Below are 18,418 nucleotides of genomic sequence, written 5' to 3' on the forward strand. Positions count from 1 at the left end.
AGGGGGCGAGTGGGGGGGCGGGGTGGCCCGCGGAACCCTAGCCCGAAGACAGCTCTGGTTAGTAGAGGCAGCCCTTTCCCTAGTCGCAACAGGGTTTCAGACCCAGCATTCCCGTTTTCTTTGTCCCAGAGATGAAAGTGCGGGAGAGTAGGCCAGAGAAGGTCGGGTAGAAAGAGCTGCGCCTTGGGTAGGGGAAGATGGTCTTCCCGCCAAACACCCAAACGTCCTTTGGGTCTCAATCCCGGGAGACACACCCTCCGGGGGTCTGGGAAGTGGGATCTACGGGCTCTGAATGATGCGAGGCAAGAGCCCAATCCTCCCTATTCCCAGGGAGGAGTGAGGGGGTGGCTGCCGCACCCACTCGCTTCTCGAAGAGCCTGAGCCCCTATGTATGAACCCAGAGCGGCGAAAGAAGGCTGCCTCCAACCTCCCACTGGAGCTCTCCCAGCCCGCCACAAACACCTACACATCCCGGCACATTTGTCCTCTTGCTGGGAGACCAGAGCCTCCGGCGAATCCGCTAGTCCCGACTCAAATCGCGAGCCCCACCCACAACCCCGCCTCCGCCCGGCTCCCTGGAAAACCAGGAGCAGCGGATCCGGCGGGAGCGGCCGGCGGCGGCGCACTGGGCATGCTCGTCCGGGCGGGGAGGGCCGGGCTGCGCGCGGCGAGTAGGAAGCCCTCGCCCCGCGGAGGCTGAGGAAGAGAGCTCCATGGGCCGCGGCGGTGGGCGCACGCTCTGCGGGGACTCATGCCACGCGCGTCCCGGCCCGACGCGCAATTAGCTGCCGCCTCCGCAGCCCGCTACCTCCGCCGCCTCCTCGCCTTTCTGGGCTGCCGCGACGAGAAGCTGCAGTCGTCGCTTTGCACAGGCTGCCGGCATTGTCCTCCGGTTCCGCCGCCCAGGCTGCCGCTGCCGCCGCGGGCTGCTGCGGGGCCCCGGACCTGCGCCCCAGGGACGCGCTGCCGCTGCCGGCCGGCCCGGCGCCCGGCCCCCGCTCGGTGATTTCCGCGCTCTGCGCTCCTCGGCCATTTCGCTCCTGAGTTTTTCCTGCGGAGCTGAGGAAGGGTAGAAGTCCAGCCGCCAAGCCCAGCCTTACTACGGCGCGCAGCCCCGACGGGCGAGCGCCGACGGAGCCATGAGAGAGTACAAAGTGGTGGTGCTAGGCTCGGGCGGCGTGGGCAAGTCCGCGCTCACCGTGCAGTTCGTGACCGGCTCCTTCATCGAGAAGTACGACCCCACCATCGAGGACTTCTACCGCAAGGAGATCGAGGTGGACTCGTCGCCGTCCGTGCTGGAGATCCTGGACACGGCCGGCACGGAGCAGTTCGCGTCCATGCGGGACCTGTACATCAAGAACGGCCAGGGTTTCATCCTCGTCTACAGCCTCGTTAACCAGCAGAGCTTCCAGGACATCAAGCCTATGCGGGACCAGATCATCCGCGTAAAGCGGTACGAGAGAGTGCCCATGATCCTGGTGGGCAACAAGGTGGACTTGGAGGGCGAGCGCGAGGTCTCTTACGGCGAGGGCAAGGCCCTGGCCGAGGAGTGGAGCTGCCCCTTCATGGAGACATCGGCCAAAAACAAAGCCTCGGTGGACGAGCTGTTTGCCGAGATCGTGCGGCAGATGAACTACGCGGCGCAGCCCAACGGAGACGAGGGCTGCTGCTCGGCCTGCGTGATCCTCTGAGGCGCCCGCGGCTGCCGCGCGCCGGCCGAGCTCTGCGCACAAAAGCCAAACGCACCCGACTCTAAATGTGATTTCTCTTCTTGCTTTGAGATTGGAGACGACTTTGCATCGGCCGGGGTGTCCCGGGAGCCCGGCTGGCCCCCGTGGCCATGTCCCCTGCCTCTGCCCCGTGTCCGAGGGGGTGTGCCGTTCTGACCATCCGAGACCCGATGGAAATGTGGCTCTTTGCGGCATGTACGTTTCTCATTGATTTTGGTTGACGCGTTATTTCCCCATTGACGCAGCCGTTGGGGCGCTGTATTGGCAGCTTGACACCGGCAAGCGAAAGTTTCAGCCTGGAAAAAAAAAAAAAAAAAATGGGGTGGGGGAGGAAGAGGACGGGGAGAAGGTTGGAAAGGGGGAGTTTTTTGTTTTTGTTTTTCTGTCCAAAACCGTTTTTCTCGTTCCAAGTTTTAAATACTCGGAAGGAAGTCCGGGAGAACCAAATGAAGGAGCAGGAGGAGAGGAAAAAACTTTTGTTTTTTTTCCTCGTTTTCCAGGAGTAGCTGGAAATTAAGATCGGGTTCCTTTTCTGCCAGCTTGGAAGGGCAACCCCGTGACTGATTATGATTCTGAGGATGTCTATGCAAAGTTGGATTCTTGTTACAGTGTATCCAATCTGAAGTATTGCACATCTGAACTGGGACTGTTAACACTGATGCCAATACAGTGTGGGGTGCCAGAATGTGTCTGCTGATATTTGTGGAAAAAAAAAATCTATTTTTGTTTACCTACTGTATCAAAGGGGAGTCTGGGGGAGAACGGTAGTATTTTTTTTTATCAGCTGTGAAAAAAAATGTTACAGATCTGCACATTTTTGTGTGTACTGTTGTGTGTGTGTGTGTTTTTAGATTTAGCTTTTTGTTCTTATTGGTTGGCAGTAACAGGTTTTGATGACTAGCTCTTTAAAACACAGTACAAAGACTTCACAAATGTGATTCAGGGCCCCCAGCACCCCTGTGTCTGCAGAGTGCCTTCAAAACTCAGCTGTTCCAGCCGGTGCCAACCTGTGAATTTCCCACCAGATCCCCTCAAACCACTTCCCCATTTCCTTTCAGTAATCTTCCTGAAGGAATCAGGACAATAGGGCCTGTTGTTCGGTGAATTTCTTTATTATTTCCAGCTTTTAAGATGTAATTCACTTATTTTGCAATGGGTTTCTTTTTTCTTTTTTTCTTTCTTTCTTTTTTTTTTTTTTTTTTTTTGCTTCATTTTGTTCCAGTGTTCAGGTATTTAGCTCCCCTTTTGTATCATTTTTTAAAATTTTTGGTTTTCTGTTATAGGGTGTTCCTCCAGAAGCAAAGAGCAGAATTTTGCTGTTGTGATGTACCAAGAGAATTCTAACAACTTGTAATTTTTAATTCCAGACATGTGTTTAATCATTGTCTCTTCATTTTAAGATTTTTAATACAAATGTCATTTTTAAAGAAATCCAAAAATTTGTTTGTGTTTCTGTGTTTCATATTCAGTTATTTAAACAGTACTGTGGCTGAGGTGGACAGGGGGAAGGTGCATGAAGCCCCCAAGAGTGGTTTGCCAAATTCTGAAGAGAGGTGTGTCTCAGTGACAAGTTGAGTGACACTCCTCCCAACTCCTTAAATATGGAAAAAATCGTCGAGGTCTAGGAAGCCTTGCGGTGTCAGGTATGGCCATACGTTGACTACAGGATATTGAATCTGTTCTGCTGACTTGGAGCAGTTTATCTCACATTAGGTAGGGAAGGGGAGAAACCAACTGTTAAAACTGCCTTAGATCTGGGAAAGTAACCAGGCATCTGGCCAGATAGGCTAGTGCTTTTAATTTTCCTTTTCCTATTTCTATCTTTTGTCTTCTGTTTGTTTTGTGTTGTTGAAATTACATCACCTATCCAGTTGAAAGTACGTTTGAGGAAGATGGTTTTCAGTTCTGAAGTCATACCTTATAGTGTTTTTGGCAGTATATTTGTATGGGTTGTGGACAGTATCTGAACCCTTTTGAGGCTTCGATTTGGAATTAGTTCTAGATTAAAAAAGAAGGGAAAAAGAAAAAAAACTAAGACAAGCCTCTTGCTCTCATTACACTGTGCAGTTTGTGGACCATTTTGACCTCATGAGATTTTCCTTCTAACAGCAGGAGGCAGTGTGAGCTTTTTATTTTGTATTTTATTTTTCTTAAGGGCCGCTTTACTCATATAACCTCAGTAGAATAAAAAGTGTATCATTTTTTAAATCTAGAACACTTTCTATACCTTAGGTCCATGAGTGTAAATGAAATCTTTTGAAGAGTTTTTGACAAAGGGATTTATTCTGCTGAGGAAGCCAAAAGAAATTACAGGCCACAAGTTTCTTTAAAGCTGTATTAACATATCTTGCCTTAAAATGTTGAGTGTTTTGCTTGGGTGACATTTGAGAATTCCAGCATGGAGGAGGATAGAGAATTCTGCCTGGGTTTGGTTCTAAAGCCATTTTTTTTCACTGTTGATCTCACTTAAGTATCAAACTCAATCTGAGGGCAATGTATATATGCTAAATATAGAAATTAGGAGAAGTTACTCAAATTTATGCTTTTGCAAAGATTCGTTCTTGGATTTGTGTAAATTTAGTTGATCCAGTAAATCTAAAGTGTTGAAAATTCTGAAGACATATACCAAGTACTATGTAAAGAATTTTTTTAAAGGCGTTTAGTGACTGTTTCTTATGGTTTGGTTTTGTTTCTTGGGGAGCCTGTGGACAAAATGCTGCCAAGTATCTAACTAACTTAAATGTATACACTCCTGACAGGGAATTTTTGAAAATGGGAAGTTGGAAATGAAATAGGTTGCTGTGTGCATTAATCATCTTCACACTGGATTTAGTCACCTACATGACTAAATTCTTTGTAGGTCTGGAATGGCAGGGCAGAAGACTTTAATGCGCTATTACTGAGTACTGTAAAATAAATGCTTTTTGGATTCTCAATTAAAGCAATTTTGTGTGCGTGCCTGGAGCAGGAAAATAGTTCGGAGCTTTGTAGCCTTCTCCAATATTTTCTTGACAAAATTGAGAGATGTTAAGAACATTGTTTTTAAGAATATATGTTTATTTGGCCTTCTAGTATTATGGTGTGAAGAGATAAGAGCCTTTGTTTCACTGAAAAAGCTGGGCTGACTTAAGGGTGTTAAAGGAAGGATGGAGGGAGGGAGGAGTTTGTTGGAAAGCAGTCACCTGTCAAAACAGAGAGTGGGTGGGAAAGGAACATTTATCTTGGGGAGCAAAAGTTAACTTTTAAACTTGACCCCTGCTGGTTTTTAAAAGCTTTTCCTTTTGGTCCCTGACAGTCATCCAAGCTTTATGTCATTTCAAAGGATTATTTCTGTCCTGCTTTCCTAATAGCCTCAAAAAAAGTTGAAAGTATCATTGGAAGTCTAACATTTTTATATCTGTGAGTTATGGTTCTTAGTACAACAGTGTCCATGTTGTTACATTGTTCACTGCTGAAATAGACCCCACTGAGTCATATTTTAGGGCCAGATCTATTGGGGATGAGAATTCTTTCAGTGTGTGAGGCCTCATGCTTCCTGATTTAGTAACCTTTCCTATAGGTGGCGATCCTAAAAAGCCCCATCAATTTAAACTGTTCCGGTAGTTTTACGTATTCTCACCCCCTTTTGAGTTATATTTCAATATTTCTCACAGATGGGATGGGAAAGTGAAAGAAAACTATAGGTAGCAATTAGACTTGACAGGTATATACAAAATGCTTGTACTTTGTCAGAAAGTATTGATTTACTTTTCACAGCAGCTAGACTAAGCCCCCGACTTATAAATATGAGGGTTTCATTTGGAGATCACCACTGTGAGTTAAAATGAAATCAAACATTAGTCACGGTGTCTACCTAATTGGAGCTACTAGTGAAATGTCCTGGTGAAATGTAGCAAAGTTTGAAGTACTATATATAGAGAATGTGGTAATTTTGATGATGATAGTTTACTTAGATTCCCAGGACTAATCAAAAGCATTTAATGGAACCTGGTGCTGGTTCTAGAGGATACATTTGATCTAATGCCAGTAGGATTTTGATAGTTGAAAAAGGTTTTGGGGAATCATCTAGTCCAGAGGATCTCAAACTTAACCACATATCCAAGTCACCTTGAGGTTAAAAACAAGGCCTGCTAAGCTCTTCCTTTAGTTTCTTATTCAGTATGTCTGAGTATGTTTTCATTATCTTCATTTCTAACAAGATTCCAGGTGATGCCAATAAAGCTGTTCCAGGGACATTTTAAGAACCAATGATCTAGCCCAAACTCCACGAGTACTTTAGATATTCAGGGACACAGACTCAAGACACACGTCTAGAGTGCTGCCTACCACCAAGTCATAAAATAATCTTGACTGAACTCTATAGCTAAGGAGGACATACACCAGTTACACTAAGACTATTAAACTGTGAAGTGTGAATGAAGTAGCCACACTGATAGATGAGTGACCATTTTCACATTTGAATAGTTTGGGTATGGCTTTCATTGTTAATTCAGAAAGTAAGGAAAGTGAATAAATGATTAAAATAGGGGTATGGCCTAAATAATCAGAATGAATGTTTTCTCTCCCCCCACCGCAAAATTGAAAGTATCTTTGCTAAAGTGAACACTTTCACATATTTGTCTTCTCTTCAAGATTAAAAGGCAAGAATTTCATCTTTATATGCTTTCTGGCAAGGATTTTTTTAAAAACTGTATTTGAGAATGTAAATCTTCAGGTCATGGTAAGTGTGTGTGTGTGTGTGTGTGTGTGTGTGTAAATAAATACATACGTTCAGTTTTCTTAGCCAGACTTTCAAGGAATCAGTCGATTCAGTGTCATGTAGATCTATAGTTATCAATTCTGGGACAACGCACAGTATAAAACAGTGCCATGCATCTTGTTAGAGTATACATCTTGATCTTTTGGAACTGTGAAGGTTGATCTATTTTGTAAATTGGAGGGGGGGCATCTATTTATATTTTTCCTCTGCTATTAAACAGAAATCTCTGAGGAGATACTTTTTTTTTTAAGAAAGTAGAAATTACATGCTTTTTTGTCTGATTGACTAAAATTGCTATTTTTTAAATGAATTATCTGGCAAAATTATGTTTGCCTAAGTTTATCAGAGGCTTGAAAATGTCATACGTTTATTTGTGGTAATTGTGCATATATCACAAAACACCCTTTAAAAGTAGAAAAGAGAATATTGATGCATTGAGAATACAGATGCCCCAAAGAACTGAGATTGTTCCTTACTGTTAAGAATATGGTTACAGTGGAAATTGGTAAATTGATTCATTCATTATTCAACAAGTATTTATTGAGTATATACTGTTAGCTGTGATGTAAGGACTAATCCTTAAATGGGTGGAAGCCAGACAAGAGAGCAACAACTTTGTGCTTTCATCACCATAGGCTGCGATAATAGTGTGTATTAAAAAACAGTAGGAATATATGGAAAAGCACAGTTACCTGTACCATCAATTATAATAGAATCCTGTGGGTCTGTCTGGCAGACAATAGAGCAGGTAAATTTGTTGAAAAATGGGACTTTACTTTGAAAGGTATATGGATATTGGTTGAGGTAACTAATAGTTGTTTTGTTGCATGTAGAACTTTAATTTTGTGCATCATTTTCAACTAGCTTTTTGAAATTACCTAAAGTCGAATGAGTAGAAATAAGTTTACTTTTATATCTTCATATCAAAGGGAAGAAAGGAAAATGAAGAAAGATTTATGAAATTTGTTCACTGTATTTTTTAAGTGCAGAAACAAAGAAGGGAAGGGCAGTTCAGGTTATATTCCTAAAGAAGCAATTGTTGGCATAAAGTCTTTGGGGGCTCCTCATGTAAAGAAGATTCAGGGTATTTATTTTGAAAAAAATAATCTCCTAAAAATGAGTATGCCAAAGAATTAAGCTGACATTTTAAGTTTGCTAAGCTTATAGGTATTTTATACAGAAACTCTTGTTCTCACATCTTTAGTACTTATTGGAAGAAAGCAACTCAGAGAAAGAAATGTTGGGCAACAAACTATGAGAGGTGACAATAATAGCAATTATTGTAAAACCATATGAACTGGAGGTAGTTGTGATTATTAACTTCTATAGTTTGCAAAATGATTTCTTGTGATTGTTTTTTGTAGACTATTTCATGAATTTAACAACATGCTTTTTAAAGGTAAAAAGTTACAGAATTTACAGAGCTAGCAGAATAGTTTATCTGAAAGTACTTCATTGTTTTTTTTTAAATCTGATTATAACTTTATGAGATGCAAATCTATTATTTATAATTCTGTAGCTGAAGTAAAGTTCTTCATATTTTACCTCAGACTATAAAAAGTTTTCAAGGAGTTCCCCAGTGGCACAGCATGTTAAGGATCTGAAGTTGTCACTGCTGTGTGTTGAGTTCGATCCCTGGCCCAAGAACTTCTACATGCTGTGGGTGCGTCCCCCCAAAAAAAAAAATATTCTTTTTTTATTTCCTTTTTAGGGCTGCACTCTTGGCATATGTAAGTTCCCAGGCAGAGCCACAGCCACCAGCCTGTGACATAGCCACAGCAATGCCAGATCCCAGCTGCATCAGCAACCTGCACTGCACCTTGCAGCATTGCTGGATCTTTAACCCACTGAGGCCAGGGATCGAACTCCCATCTTCATGGGTACTAGTTGGGTTCTAACCCACTGAGCCACAATGGGAACTCCTCAAAATATTCTTTTTAAAAGCTAACATTTTATTAAATTATATTTCTTTCAAGAAAAGAACCTCTACAGATTTGTACTAGTACCAGCATAATTCTATAAGAACATATATATAAGATATATGTGTATATGTGTGTGTGTGTGTGTGTGTGTGTGTGTGTGTGTATGTGTTTGTGTTTTGGCTGCACCCATGGGGAGGTTCCCAGGCCAGGGATTGAACTCATGCCACAGCAGTAACCACAGCCACAGCAGTGACAATGCTGTATCTTTAACCTGCTGAGCCACTAGGGAACTCCAATAAGATATATTTTAAATAGTTTTGCATTCTACATTATAAGTAGGTAAGAGAATTGCAAGTGTATCTCTAAGTTTGAGTTCAACATCATTCAACATCTAGTAGAAAAAAGGCTTGAGGTGGGATTCCTTTACTCTGAGTTTGGTTATCTTAGCTTTATCATGTTACTTGTTATTTTTCTTTTTGTGTATCATTTCATTCATGCAACTTGGATTTGTGCAAATGGTTTTCTCTGTCACAAATGTAATCCATATTAATTGATGAAAAAAAAATCTATGAACTCCTTAACTAATAGCTATATAATGTGTTTTTCCATGTGATAGTGTAAAGGAAAAAGTATTTTTCACACTATGTTTGAGGTCCAGACTGAAACAGATCCAACTAGTTGGAGAAGACTGCCCATTAAAGAGATAATACCTTTTGATATGGGAATAGTCTCTCTTTCATTTTTAAAACTGATAAAGGAAGTTTTAAAAAAATGAATTTGATCATAGGAATATTCATTTTCACATATTTGCGGCAGCCTAAAAATATTTCCAGACCATTTCTTCTTCCTTACTGATCTTTTGCTGAGGCCAAAGAACAAGAAAAAAACCTAAATGTACTCTCTTTGAGAGAATCTTCTACCTTGACAGGCAGGGCCAGCCATAAATACATCCAAACTAATCTGAAGGGCAAAATTGTTTTCCTACATTTTTGTACAAATCAGCTTTTATTTGGTCACCGAGGAAGCATGAATAGTGATAAAGGCCAGGGAATGTGTTCCTTAACCATTATGGCAGCCAGAGGGCTAGATCTCTGGTTGCTAAGGTGGGAGAGAGTGACAGAGCTGAGAAGGCCAGCCCTGCAGGCTGAGGTAGATTCATTCCTCAGCCCACACCCTTATGCCTGCATTCCTACAATCCTAGGGGATCTGGTGTCCAAGTTTGTGACTCATTTCCATGCAGGATTTACTAAGGCTTAGGGCCGCCTCTGGCCAGAGGTGAAGAAGCCTAAGGATGGGGTGATACTGTACTGTATTACAGATACTGTAATAAATTCCACTCTAACTCAGGATTGCTCAACCTCAGTACTTTTAATATTTGCAGCCAGATAATTCTTTTTTTTTTTTGCGGAGTGCTGTCCTGTATGTTTTAGGGCATTTAGCACCATCCCTGGCTTCTACCCACTAGATTCTAGTTGCACCTCTTCCCACCCCAGCTATGACAACAAAAAATGTCTGCTGACATTGCCAACTAACCCAGGAAGTGGGTGGCGGGAGTGGAAGGGTTATGCTTAATAGTCCCTGGTAGAGAATCACTGCTCAACTTGACCCGTAGAGCTGAGAAGGCATAAACCAGGGAAGAGAGGGGTTGAACCTAGGAGCAGTTAAGACTTTCCTTACTCCAGAGCATTGCCATCATTGCTTCTCCTTTATAATATTGGTGTTCTCTATAGTGCTTGGAACAGTATCATTTTGATCAGCCCATTAAATCCACACCTGAGAGAAAAACACAATATACCAGGACTAAGATTTCTTGGCAATGTTGGTTACCTGGAAGGAAAGGGAGTATGATTCAAAAGGCAGGTGTGCTCTGCTTAGGGTGATGAACTCAGATGGGCAGAGAGGACCTCACGACTTGCTGATAGCTAAGTAGAAGGTCCTAGAAGTAGGAAGGAATCCTGAAAGGGAGGTCAAGGGCAATAGTGTTGCAGCTTTGTGTGGAGCCCCTTAAGCCTCCTCTGGAAGACATCTGGAAGGTTTTCAGCATCACCCAGCTTCCTCCACTCATCTCAGTGTCCTTCCAGTTAATCTAGGCGCCTCCCTATTCCACACCTGGACTCCTAACTCTAGGGTAGAAAGGGTTCGTTTTATGTATCCCATCCCTCCTTACTTTCCCTTTTGTAATTCCTCCCACTCATCTCCCTTCCTTTGTTTTTCTTGGCTAACTTCAGAACTAATGACTGTGTCCAGGGCAGACCTCTGCTGCCTGACCGCACACATCTACCTGTGCCCAAAGCCCCATGCCAGGCTGCCATGAAGTGGGCAGCAGGGGCAGCAGGGGCTGCCCTGTGATGAAGGGCCTCTGGAGTCTGACAGGATCTAGCCAACTGCCCACAGGCGGTGGCTGACAACCCCTGAAATACAGCATTAAGGACTATCCTGTCAGCAAATTTATGAACAGGGAATTAATTCAGTGACCATGGACCTTCCATTTACCTGGAACCAGTCATGATTGTTTTGGGTCTTAAGTTTTAAGTGAGAGCATATGTCTTAAAACCTATGTAATATTCCTCTAGAAACTTATAACAACCAGAGACTTTACCTGGTGGGACAATTGTGATTCTACATGTCATGGGGCACATTTGGAAATCTCACATTCTTTGTTACTGAACGAGAACAATCTCCAAGCCCATCATAGCTAGAAAAGTCTCTCTAAGAAAGGTAGGCAATAAACAAAACAATTCTTCACAATACAAAGCACAGTTTGGTGAGTGATTCAGAAAAGTCAAAACTTCTTCTTAAATTTGAGAACCATCTTGTATTAGGATGGATGATCTTGATAGAGATATTTTATTCTCTGTAGTATCTTTGTATTAAATCAAAAATGGAAACATCCTATTTAATTGGTAATGTGACCACAATTAAGATAGAGAAAACAGATCTGGTATATCTAAATTTCCTGTTTTTCTTATATTCTGCTTCCCTCTTTTATAATCATCTGTGCTGTTCTGCAATATTTTTTTCCTTATCTCTAAGTTTTATTGGTTTTGGGGAGTGTTATGTTTTCTTTCTAATTAAAAAGTCTATAATGAGGAAAATATTGTTATGAATCACTGTCACTAGTAGGCAAGAAGATATATGTATTCATAAATTTAAACAAATAAATTGTGTAGGACGTTTTGCAGTGTCACTATTTGCATTTACCTTTTATAGCCTAGAAATGATTTGTATGCAGCATTTCCATGTAAAGGAAATACACTCTTTTCTTTGATTAATTACCATTTGTTTATTATTTGGGGAAAAAAGGTAGAAATACTTTTTAAAATTATTATCATGAACTCTTTCTAGTTTGTTTTATAGCAAAATTACTAATAATTTTCCTTTTTAAGTCTTTCCTCTTAAGAATAGCACTTCATGAATAGAAAAAAAGCATGTATGTGAATTATCCAAAAGTCATACAGTAGTTGTTTGGATTTATCATGGTGGTGGTGATTTGGCAAATTATTTACCCACTTAATGACAAGTAATATAATTGATTTGTACTAGCCTACAGAGAAACATCAAAAACACATGTGCAATGGGACTAGAGTGACTTTTTGGTGTCAATGATTTTGGAGAATGTGTAAAGTAGATAATATACCATAAATAAATTTATAAAAAGTTGATCTAGAAAGTATTTTTGTTTAGTCATTTTAACATGTAGCTTTAAAAAAATTACGTGATCAAAATTATCACAGTAATAACACAGTACCATTTAGTGAGAATCGCCAATTTTCATGTTCAGACCACCACAATGATCTGGTTTTTCTTACTTCCCAAGCCTCACCCACTTTGACTATTGAGAACACAGTCTTATTTGCCAAAGAACATGAACAGATTTTGTTGTCTGCAATGAATTCCAAATGGAGTTTAAAGAATTACATATCAGAACTTAAATAGATTATGGGAACTTGATTTTTACATTTTTGGTATCAGAATGCAAACTTTGTATAGAGTCCAGTTTCGTTAAGCAGTAAAACATTTAATCATAAATAATCAGATAATGATAGAGAAACTGAGCGAATCTTATTCAGGGTCAGTGAAATCTCATTCCTTTATTTGAGTTTGTGCAACGGTATTTTTCTTGGCTATTCTTTATGTGTGTTTTAGAATGAAAATGAAATCTCTATAAATTTATTTTAAAAATTGATCTTTGAGAGTATTTTTCTCTTGGTATTATTCTTAAAAATACTATAGTTGAGGAGTTCCCATTGTGGCGCAGCAGAAAGGAATCTGACTAGGATCTATGAGGATGCAGATTTGATCCCTGGCTTCGCTCAGTGGGTTAAGGATCTGCCATGGGCTTTGGTGTAGATCGCAGACTCAGCTTGGACAGATGTGGCTTTGCTGTGGCTGTGGTGTAGGCTGGCGGCTACAGCTCCGATTCGAATCCTAGCCTGGGAACCTCCATATGCTTCAGTTGCAGCCCTAAAAACAAAAACAAAAACAAAAAAAAAAGCAAAAGAAGTCTATAGTTGATCTGAATAGAGTTAAAGCTTTTGCCCCAAATACTAAATTATGGTTCCCATAGCAACCGTAATTTACTCTCTTATATAACAACCTGCTTCATGCCATGGTTAATATATGCAATACAAGTCTAATTAACTTTCATCTTTCCTTAGATTAAGTGTTTGGTTTCCAGGAATAGAATGTGGAGGAAGGTGGGGAGTGATGCTGTGTTTGTAGAATCTGCAGATTGAGAACAGGAGGTTTGCCAAGTAATAGAAGTAGGACTTTAGATTTCAGTCATAATATTTTACTGTGTTTGAATCAGAAAAGAAAAAAGCATATTAAATTGAGCATTTAAATTCATGATGTATAGTATATGTGAATGAAGTTACTTAACTGACATTATAGATCCTGAATTAGCATCTCAGAAATAATCATCAGAACATTTTTTAAACTTATTTGATTAGAGTACTGTATTGTAAGATGATATACTCATTTTATTTTAAGGACATAGCCACCTGCAAACCATGAAGAATGCATCAAGGTGGAATTAAATATTGAGCACCAAATAGGCATGATACTATGACTAAGATATTCTCTGTGCCTTCAATATATTTAATATGTTTATACATTGAACTTTATTATTGATTTCCTCCACTAGAAGGTATGTCTATAAGGGCAAGAGCCCGTCTTTTTTATCCTCAGTGCCTAGAAGAGAGTATGTCATGAATTAACACTCAGCATTAGTTGAAGCAATGAATGAACAACCAGTCACAAGGGGAAAGAAAGTACTTTTAACTGCAATGCTAACAATAGGTCACAATTACTAGAAAAGTTGGAATATCTCAAAATTTTTGTTATCAACTGCAGACAAATATTACAGAATGAAAATTTGTGGCCTGTTCTTTTGTTCATCAGTTCTTAAAATTTATAGCTTGGAATGATAATTCTATTATAGTGTTAATGGGACTTAAATTTTCTATAAAGTTACCAGAGCAAAGTTAAAAGAGTTTCAGAACTTTTAGGAAATTAGTATTTTGTGTTATAAACCTTTGTCCTGCTCTGCACAGGTTTTCCAAATGCTAGTATGTCTTAGTTCATGCAGTGGATATAATTCAGGAAAAAAACAAAACAAAACTGTGTATAAAAGTTAAATACTATTTAAGATACATTAAAAAGAAAACCTGCTACTTAATGGGCCCACTACTGAATCATTCAAAAGTAGATAAATTATCTTATAACACAAATAACCACTAGCTAACAAACTGAATTTGTATTATCACATACTGGGTTTTTATGGTAGATATTTGTTTCTTAAATTATTTTTAAAATTTGAACACCTGGATTTCTATTTTTTTCCCAATGGGAAGCTTTTCTTAAAGTTAGTAGTGCTCAGCCAAGTCATGTTTGTCTAGATGTTTCTGCTCTATGACTTGATTGCTCACCTCTGTGTCTTCCCAGGCTATTTGCTGAAATTGAAGCCTTACTAGGACTTAGAGTCTTTTTGAAAAGCCAGTCCTAAATTAGAGTTACTTTCTAAGCAATATTTTCAACTTTTCAAGAAGTTCAAAAAATAGAGAATGCAGAAAGATGGAAACTAGTAGAGACAAATGGACTTTTCATATTATAATATTACAGAAAGAATTTAATTTCTCTATTACCCTTAAGATTTTTAAGAAGATTCTTTGTGAGAAGAGAGATTCCATTGAGAAAAAAGAATAACAGAAAGGATATGTTATATTATGCCTAGCAAAGACTATTGGCAGTAAATGTTCCTATTTGGAAAAATAGGTTACATATAAATATTATACAAGTTATAAACACAGAAGCGTATCTGTTCTACCATTGTTTCAGACTTCTTGTTACATTTTAAAGAAAATCTTATTTAATTCCTTGCTTTCATCAAACACTATGAACTTTCAGTTAGCTCCATAAGCAGGCATCCCAGTGTCCAGTGGGGTTTGCCCTGTGGTCCTGTTTCTCCAAGAAGGGACCCCAGACGAGCAGCATCAGCATGACCTTATTTTTAAAAATGCAGATTCTCAGACCCACCTTGGACCTAATTTATCAGACACACTAATGGTGGGAAGGAACAGTGTTTTTGGTTTGTTTGGGTTTTTTTGGTCTTTTTAGGGCCACACCCACAGCATATGGAGGTTCTCACCCTAGGGGTTGAATCGGAGCTGTAGCTGCTGGCCTATGTCACAGCCACAGCAAAGCAGAATCTGAGCTGCATCTGCAACCTACACCACAGCTCACAGCAACACCTGATCCTTAACCCACTGAGGAAGACCAAGGATTGAACTGTTTCCTCATGGATGCTAGTCAGATTCGTTTTCACTCTGCCATGAAGGGAACTCCCTGAACAGTGTGTTTTAATGCATGTTCCAGGTGTTTTTATCCAAGGTAAAGTTCGAGAACCACTGTTCTATAGGATATAGAGAGGAAACCTTATTGTGAATAGCGCCTGTTTTGTTGGAAAGATAAGCCATATACACAAAGGCAGTAATAACAGGGTGACAATAAAAAATGGGTGGCATTTACCATAAAATAATCATGGATAAATTGTAATTAGAATCTGGGAAGAGAAAGATTATTTTACTATGGTGCCGATATCCCCAGTCCCATTCATTCATTGAAACATTCTAGGTGCTGAGGCTCAGTAAGACATAATCCTTGACTTAACATTAAATATTTAAGTTCACAAATAGATGGTTCTGCTTGCTCATTATCTCACAACTAGAAAACTCTTAAGAGATCATATAATCCAACTTGAGTGGGCATCAAAATCATGTGGGTGGATTGTTAAAACACATATTGCCAAAGCTCAGCACTTCTAATTCAGTAAGTATAGGGTGGGGCCTGGGAAGCAATATTTCTATCAAATTTCCAGGTGGTGCTGATGTTGCTTGTCTTCACCTTGAGAATCACTGTCAATAACTTCAAGTTAAAGCTGGTAATGCTAGAGCCCAGAAATGTGACTTGCCCAACAAAGTTACTTAATAGCTAAGATGGACATAAAACCAGGTTGCTAACTCCCAATTCAATAGAATCTCCACTGCAGACGGGCTTTGGGGCACCCCTTGGAGAGAAGATGCTTGCTTGACCTCACGGTGATTCTAAGAACAACCACAGGAGCAAAGAATCAATAACTTGGTATTTCATCCTGGCTCTTGTTTATACTGTATTTTAATTTCTTATTCCAGAATCAGCCCATGTTCATGACATTTGCAGTCCCAATTCTGAACCACCAAGCATTCTTTTTCACATATGGGGCCCTAATCTGTTAGAAAAGTAATATTTGAATCATAATATTATGTTAAAAATACAATTCTCAAACTTACTAATATAATCTTCCTGATGATAGGGGCTTCTCGGGATACTCTGTAGTAGCTCTCTGTTAGACAGCTGAGGGTAAGGAATTAAAACATGTCCTGGGAGACAATGAATGGAGATAATGCGCTGTGCGTTCTTGGCTGATAATTTACTGCTCTTTCAGAAGCATATGTGCTTTATCCATAAATCCGCGATTAATTTCTCTAATTCTGTAAATTAGAGAAAATATATTCATCTCCTTTTAAGTGGTGATAAAGATAGATTTCCCCCAAATTTAATTAATCTACTTTGCATTCCTGAATGATTATATGAAAAACTTAGACCCCTTCGCACAAGTCATGTGATTGCATTTTAAGTGATAATGTGGAAAAAAAAATCAGGCATGGATGAAAATGATGTATTCTGAATTATATTATGACTTCCTCTGAAAATTTCAAAATTCATTTTTAATTGCCTTCACTTAAAATTGAGTCTTGTAAGAAAATGATTTTGATGACCTGAAAGGTTAGCACTGAGGAAGGACTAGAAATGAAGGGGCTGAGCAGCCAGATGGTGCTCAGTGGCTGAATCTTGTGGATACTGGAGGGATGATTTGCTTAATCCCATTGTGATCAATAGTCTATAAAGGGATAAGAGCACGCTTTAGACATTCATGTCATATATATATATATATGTGTGTGTGTGTGTATGTGTGTGTGTATATATATATATATATGTATATATATAGTACACTAATATAGTATATATACTAATTTCCTACCACTGAATCAATGTTAGCACATAAAGGATAGGAGGAGTATCTCTGTCTCCACTTCACTGTAGTTAATCTCTCCTTTTTCCCATTTTGTCAAACAGGGTATAAAAAGTGTTCAGACTCCAACGCAGTTAAATCTTAGGCACTTTCACTTGTCACAGTCATCACCCAGTCTCCCAAATTAAAGAACAGCTGTTCAGATTCTGTTGGGTAGGACATGATGAGCCTTATTTCCCATTTCCTGTGGAGCTCAGTTTGAACTATTTATGATTCTTTAGAACTTCAAGTAATCATCCACTCTTTAAAGTGAGACAAAAACTCAATATTATTTTCTTGAGTAATGTGGATGACCATTTATTACTTTCATCCTGAGAACAACTGGCTTATTTTGTTCCTTAAGTAGAATTCTTACAATTACATGGAAAAGTTTACCTAGTATACCTATACCGTATTTTGCTATTAGACATGGCACAAAGCTGTTTCGTCCCCTGTGAAAAGCCAAATAATTCTGTGACCTCTTTCTTGATTAAGAGTTTAATGCTTTCAGGAGTTTCCGTCATGGTTCAGCAGTTAAGGAACCCAACGAGTATCTATGAGGAAGTGGGTTTGATACCTGGCCTTGCTCAGTGGGTTAAGGATCCAGCATTGCCATGAGCTGTGGTGTAGGTTGAAGACGTGGCTCAGATCCCACGTTGCTGTGGCTGTGCTATAAGTTGGTAGCTACAGCTCCAATTTGACCCCTAGCCTGGGAACTTCCACATGCTACGGGTGCAGCCCTAAAAGACAAACAAATAAACAAACACACAAAAAAAGTTTAATTCCTTCAAAAATCCCACTTAGGTAAAAAGTTGTTTTCTAATGTAATTGACTCAGTTTCCTGAAACTGCCTTCTTGGGCTCAAAAAAGAAAAAGTGAAGGTTGAATTAGAAAGAAGATAGTTTAAACTAAGGATGAAACATTTTAAATAGTCCCCCCCCCCCCCCGCTCTGTACCTGTTTCTCCTAGAAGTGGAGGTTTAAAGTAACTTTCAGCTCCTAGTTGTAAGTATGTATATAGAGGAACTACATCACTAAATCAATTTAATTTCATTATTGATAAGATCTAGGAATCAGATGTTTCTAATATCAGTGTAGTAGATTATTTTACCATCACAGCTCAAGATTTAGTATGTATATAAATCGCCATTGGCTATTACTAAAATGCAGGTTCTTACCGAGTAGTAGGTCTGAGATTCTGTGATTCTGACAAGATCTGTGATGATGCAGATGCTGCTGGCAGTGGACCTCACTTTGAGCATCTGTGGTGTGTACAATGTAACACATTATTGAGTTTTAAAACTATGTATCTTGTTCTCTTTCCTATTTTTTTTGAATTCACATGCAGACAATGTCTCAAGATAAAATGTCTCTAGAGTTTAAGGGTTTCAATTTAG

At 39.8% G+C, this 18,418-nt stretch overlaps 1 protein-coding gene across 1 annotated transcript; it reads left to right on the forward strand.

Annotated features, from left to right (window-relative positions):
* Positions 1-1,139: 1,139 nt before the first annotated feature.
* On the forward strand, positions 1,140-1,691 carry RAP2B (RAP2B, member of RAS oncogene family). The gene has a single exon (NM_001123185.1). It carries the CDS (start codon positions 1,140-1,142, stop codon positions 1,689-1,691), a length of 552 nt encoding a protein of 183 aa, NP_001116657.1.
* The last annotated feature ends 16,727 nt before the right edge of the window (positions 1,692-18,418 follow it).

This window comes from Sus scrofa, chromosome 13 (genome assembly GCF_054392235.1).
Source record: "Sus scrofa isolate SSC_HxYL_T2T_F1_AM1 chromosome 13, Sscrofa_HxYL_maternal_Yorkshire_Landrace_v2.0, whole genome shotgun sequence".
In the NCBI taxonomy this organism is placed as follows: Eukaryota; Metazoa; Chordata; class Mammalia; order Artiodactyla; family Suidae; genus Sus; species Sus scrofa.

What these genes read in the sequence shown, in the direction of transcription:
- RAP2B (NM_001123185.1), top strand. Translation starts at nt 1,140, where the DNA reads ATGAGAGAGTACAAAGTGGTGGTGCTAGGCTCGGGCGGCGTGGGCAAG.